This window comes from Gossypium raimondii, chromosome 10, assembly GCF_025698545.1.
Source record: "Gossypium raimondii isolate GPD5lz chromosome 10, ASM2569854v1, whole genome shotgun sequence".
Classification (NCBI taxonomy): Eukaryota; Viridiplantae; Streptophyta; class Magnoliopsida; order Malvales; family Malvaceae; genus Gossypium; species Gossypium raimondii.
Genome location: NC_068574.1, coordinates 23,504,335 through 23,510,643, shown reverse-complemented (window position 1 = coordinate 23,510,643; position 6,309 = coordinate 23,504,335). Strand labels below are relative to the sequence as shown.

The 6,309-nt window shown below is 34.2% G+C and overlaps 1 protein-coding gene across 1 annotated transcript; it reads right to left on the bottom strand.

The window, feature by feature from the left end:
* Positions 1-384: 384 nt before the first annotated feature.
* On the bottom strand, positions 385-6,081 carry LOC105777373 (plant UBX domain-containing protein 11). The gene is made up of 10 exons (XM_012600621.2): positions 5,967-6,081; positions 5,596-5,701; positions 5,427-5,479; positions 5,251-5,332; positions 3,872-3,937; positions 3,676-3,743; positions 3,354-3,569; positions 2,684-3,185; positions 1,773-2,048; positions 385-781 (listed from the first exon to the last, which is right to left on the bottom strand). Exons 1-10 carry the CDS (start codon positions 6,075-6,077, stop codon positions 549-551), a joined length of 1,713 nt encoding a protein of 570 aa, XP_012456075.1. The 5' UTR covers positions 6,078-6,081; the 3' UTR covers positions 385-548.
* Positions 6,082-6,309: the final 228 nt, after the last annotated feature.

Here is a 6,309-nt window from a genome sequence, read left to right as displayed (position 1 = left end):
CAAATTATATATATAAAATCACTTTAAAATTTTATAATTTAATAACTTAATTATAAGTTAACCAACTGCATTTTAAGTAAATTGGTTTATTTTATTTTTGAACATAATTGGAGAAAATTAAACAATTTGAAATGTAAATAAAGTAATTAAAATTTCATATTAAAATGTTACTAATTTTGAAGTAAATTAATATAATACGAACTTTGTTTTTAAATATCAATTAATTTAAGTTTAAATAAAATAATAAAGTTACATATTTCCATAACACAACTTTGTTAATTTTAAAATTTAACTTGAAATTCTCACACATGGATAGAAAGATATGACTGATGGATGGAAAGATATGATATATATATATATATATATATATAAAGCTAAAAGGAGTAAGCACAAATTATGAATTTAAAATTACTCACAAGCAATCAATCTATTGAACCAGATACTTAAAACATCAGAGATAACATGCCACTGATAAAGAGCAAGAATCATATTTTTGACTTCAACCTACCAGAATGAAACACCTTGGTAGAAAACATAGCTGACCTTGATTATTTGTTGTCGCTATTGCCCCCATACTGCGTAGAATTTCCATTCCAGAAGGGATTTCTATCCGAGAAACGGCTGTCATCCTCATCGTGTTTTAGTGTGTGAATATTGCTACCATATCGGGATGTTGTGGGTCGTCTGTTCCTGCTGTCGGTCGAACTGTGTCTGTTTGTCGAGTTAGGTGAATATGTCCTGTTTGCTCCAGCCAAGTTATTTTGCAGTGTAGGGTTTGGACCTATAGATGCAACCAATCCAGAAAACATGAGAAAATACTTTGCCAAGGCAATTTTCAAGAGTTTCTGTTTGACCACTACGAGTTTCATGGGGATTACACGATCCAAAGTTTGGATCATTAATGAGCTGTGACACGGTCACTCAAGATCCCAAAAAGAAAGAAAAAACGTATGAATGCAATCTCATGCTACTATGATTCTTAAAATCCTATGCACAACAATAAATGAATCTGCTTAAAAAAGGAAAGAAAAGAACCTGATCATATGCCATATTCAATCATAGGTGGTCCTCTAGGTTCTGGTTCCTATTCCACAAACCAAATCGATCACCTTCAACCTAAATTGCTTATTCTTACATCAGGGATATGGATGCTAGTTTGCTCTCTATCTCCCTGGTTTTAAGTATTTAAGTAGTCTTTGTACTATAGTCAAAATTGCAATTTAGTTCACATACTAGAAAGCTAAAGTAATTTAATTCTTGTACTACCGATATTGGTTCAAACAAGTAAATTTGATAGTACTGTTAATGGAAAACTGTCTAAATACCGATGTGAACTTCTAAAATCTGACAAAGCATATGTTCCTTAATAGAATATATTCTTTTTCCCTTCTAATTCTGGCTATAGGTCTTTCAAACGTCCACACCAGCATTTTGACATTTTTCATTACACTGTTATCAAATTTACTTTTTAGCACCAATATCAAAACGTACAAGAATTAAATTAATAATTCTACAATACAAGGATTAAATTGCCCTTATCACTCTTCAAAAAAAGAAATTGCCCTTTTCACTAGGGACTGCCTAGATGCTTTAACCCTAACTCTCTTCACAAAACACTTATATGCGGTTGTGGCTATGTATAATGCATGCATGTCTATGGTTGGCTTAAATAAATTTAGGTGATATAAATGGGGTCATAGAACAAGCATTTTAGCTCAAGGATTTAGGCCCAAAAGTATAAAAATTTTAATACCAACAGCCCAGAGACTCACCGTATTCCCAGATGCCACTTTGAGATTCCGGTCCAGTAGTTGAAGAGCTGGTACCAGTACCACCACCAAGATAAGAAAAAGGATTGAAATAGGACATAAAGCTTCTAACGTATGCAAAATATCCCCCATTGCTTCCTGCGGTAGCTTCAGAAGGTGTAGAATTTCTTTGGTCAGCAAATGATCTTTGCCCTTGGAAGCCAGTGCTTCTCTGACGTGGAACCACTATCAGTGCTTGTCTGTTAAGCAGACCCAAGTCCAATAAAGATGTACTCAAATCTGTAGGCAAAAGGAAAATAGTAGTGGTGAATGGTAGACACTACAAAGTAATGCTCCTTTATCAACATAGAGCAATTTCATAAGCATATTCTGAAGACAAGGAAAGCTCCTCATATGCAAAGGCAATGCTATGTTAAAACTTCAGGAAACACTTCAACTAAGTCCAAAACGTCAAAAGGCAATGCAATCGACAAAGTTTGTCATCTATAAATAAATGTGAAAGTGGGGAAAATAGAACAAGGTACACATTTAGAAGGAAAAAGAAGGTACTAGAAGAACAACATTCAATCTGTATAATGCATACAAGTAGCGTCTAACAACCAATAATCTTCCTAGATATGCAATCAAATATAAAACTAAAAACATAATCTTCTGTAACACACACACACGTACATATGTCCAACCCCTTTTAAACATAATACATAAGCAAAATATTTTGAAAGATCCACAAACAGAACTGGAAGGCATATGAATTATGGAATTACAATGCATAACACCCATGAGCAACATGTTTCTAAAGACCAGTTTGAGGTCGAGGACAGGCACTGTTTAGCTAAAAGTAATAAAATCTCAAACTGAGAAAAACTAAATAAGCTACATTCATTTTAAAGATGTACACACAAACACAGTCATACCTTGATCACCAAATAACTTGCGAGGATAAGGAATGGCAAGATCATAAGATCCCATGCCACTTGATTGGTTTCTATCCACATAGTCTTTTATCATTCTCAGGGTGTTGCCCACAGGAAACTTCTCTTGTAGGCTACTGCCATCAGGTAATCTGATATTTAAATAAACATCAGTTGGTACATTTGTGGTTGCAGTATTTTCAGACGCACCATCTTGCCTTCCATCTATTGATTTATCCTTTTCATGTTGCATGGCTTTCTCTGGTGCACTCCCACCGGGAAAACTTGACTGATGATCAATGCCCTTGACTGAGATGAAACAATCATCTCCAGGATAAGAGGATGTATCCTCAGATACAGGAACTGCTGGATTTAAGGTAACAGAAGTACCAACCGTCCTGGTTGCTTCATTAGAAACATTACATTGTTCATCCACAACATTAGTCAAGTTGTCAGTGCTAAATGATTCTGAAGTACCCTGGTCAACCAATTCTGAAATTTTCTCCTGAAAATCAAGTTTTTCAAGTTTCAAATTAAGTTTCTTTTTGGGGTGGTGGTAACAAGCCCCTTAATTTTGCACCACAGCCTGGGTTCAAGTGCTTTCCTTCCACCATAACTCTCATAGTCAAAGAAAAACTAGAAAACTCTAATTTAGACAACCATTTAAATTTACCTTTATGGTGTTTTCACTACCATTTTTTCCCTCTAGCACCCCAGAAGTAACTGCTGGTGTAGGCTCAAAGGACCGGACAACCCCATCCATTGTGGTTGATGGGACAGAAGCACTTGAACTTCCTTGCTCGGACTGGCTAACAGTAGAAGCTCCAGAGCTAAATGACTCAAGTTTCTTTGAAGCAAGTGCAGCACCAAGTACTGCTGCTGTGGTTTCCTGCAGTTAAGAAATCCGAAAATCATAAACTAGATTTGGTAAATGCACACGCAGCACCTCTTCACTGACTGGATAATAGTCCTAAAGTCAACCATCACTAGCATACCTGGATATGAAGACTCAACCATGCTTTCTCTAGACTGGATGCCAGAACTTCAGCGCTGACAAACCCTTCTGGAAGAGTTCAACCAAAAGAAAAAAAACTGACCATTTAAAACATTTTTCTATGAATATTACATTACATGCTTGAAAAGGAGGGAGAAAAGAGAAAAATGGTTTTACATAAGAAGAAAATTTAATACCATTTTGCCAAGCTTGTACACCATTAAATCCAATTGCTGTTATGCAGGGGATAGATTTCTGTGGATCTGTAACATGTTGATGCAAGGAATTGTTCTCTCATTGAAACTGGTGACAGGTACTTACAATGGAAAACAAGAAATGGTCACGGAAAAAGTAGACAAGGGAACTCAACCCCATATCAAATAAAGGAAAAGATTCAATGTGCAAAGCAAAGACGTGCAGTGATGCATCCAACATTTTGTTGATGCTGTGATGTATTAGTAGGAAATGCTAATGGAAAGGTGCAGTGATACAAAGTCTCAAAAGATAGAGGAATCATAGGATAATACAAAGAGTACTGGTGAGGAGGAAATGCTAATGGAAAGGTGAAGTGACGCAACATCTCAAAAGATGGAGAAATCAAAGGATAATAAAGAAACTATTGAGTTAGGAGAGACAGTTTGAAAAATATGTGGAAAGATAAAAATTAAAAAAAGCTTTCTTTCCCTTTCCCCACTTAAAACTTGCATCTTCAACTGTTCTTTCCCATCAAGCATATGACATGACTGCCAACATAACAACTATGGTAGTTTGGAACTATTCCTCAATTCCATTAGACATTAGTTGACAATTAAATGAAGTAGGCTTTCATTATCTTCAACAGACTCATGACTCATCATCCAAAGAAGGATAACTTGAAAGCTGTAATATGAAACAAAAAACCTAGTTTAGAAAGCACAGAGTACCCTTGAGGCAGACTGCTTTCAAACAAGAGAAAATAAAGGTTGACCACAGCCAATTCTTCTACTCATATATTGGGGGGTAAACGATTCAAGAGTACATGCACATTAATTCTTTGTAAGGACCCAACTGTAAATGGTATAAAATAAGCCTTAGCACCAACACTCAACACAAAACAGTTCATAACAAGGAAAAGTAGCTAATTCAGCAATTAAGAAAAGATTTAAGGCTGCTAGTACTTCAGCAACACAGCAGACCAGTTCAACTCCAAAAGCTTAATTCATAGCTAGATGCAAAACTATCACAGAAATTCCCTTAGCATCTATAACAAAAAGGCAAAAAATATAAAATGTTGATTTTAGAGTAACCATAAGAGATTCATGTTATTAAATATATACTTGGCAACACTAAATAAGATGTGATCATATGATATGAATACCACCCAGAATAAATAACTAAAACACAACTCAAAGCATGACATGATGCAAAGAAATTAACACTACACAATGGGAATACATGAATGCTTCAAAATCCATGACATACGAATTAAAATATATTAAAAACTATAGAAATATAAAATACTTAAATCACGATTATGATATGACGAAATAAACAAACACAACATGGATATACAAATTGTCAGGTATAATCAGGATACATATGGCAGAAAAATTTGCAGCATCGGTGGTCCCTCCTCTGATATGCAATAGAATGCAATACTTTGACAATGACTCTTTTACCTGAATCAACATGTTAAAATATAGAGAACTATAAGGAAAAAGAAAGAATTAAATTGATGTTTAAAAGAAAAAAACTTAAAAGCAAAATAAATACTTTAAGATCAGTCCACGTTGAATGATCCAAGTTTTTCGACTCATCATCTTCACCTGAACAATCAAGTTTATTGAGTGCAGATCACAGTACTAAATTAACACCTAACAAAAATTTGAATTTGCTAATACATAAAAGCAGAAACAGATCAAATGAAAAGGGAAGACATTACCTGAAATATAGACCACGAAAAGTTTCTTCTGGTTTTGAGCTTCACGAATGGCTTCAGGAATTGAGCCTTTGTATGTTAGAGATGACAGAGATTCAGACCTTTCCATCTGTTTCACATGATCAAATTTCAACAACATAAAATTTGCATTTAAATGTCTCTCAGTTTCATATATTTCACTTCAATTATACATATATGCACTTGCAAATGAATATTGCTCTATCATGAAAAGTTCCAAAAAGAAAACCTAAATTTAGTTTGAAAAATTGTGGGGGAGATAAAAGAAAAAGAAGAATATTTACAGGTCTCAGTGTAAGGCAAGAATTAATTAATTTAAAATTAAATCAAGAGATAATTGAATGAAATGGTCGTACCTTTGGAACAAAGAAAATCGAATTTTTCGAAGAAATCTTAAAAACAGAAAACAATGGAGAATTGTGAAAACCGAAAACGTACAGTGAATCTATAAACGACGGCCACCTCATTACTTTTAATCTTGCCACGTGTTAGCTGATTACGGGGAGAGATAAACTTTCTTTTATACTAGAAACTAGTTTTCTTATATTAAAATTAAAAAAAAAATTGACATTTCACATTTGTTTTGGTCCCAAAGCAACTCAGACTAACTTAGTTGATTTATGAAATAATTAAGCATTGATTAAAACATTTTCAAATTACGAATGTATTCATGTATTGTACTTGCCTACTACTTCAATT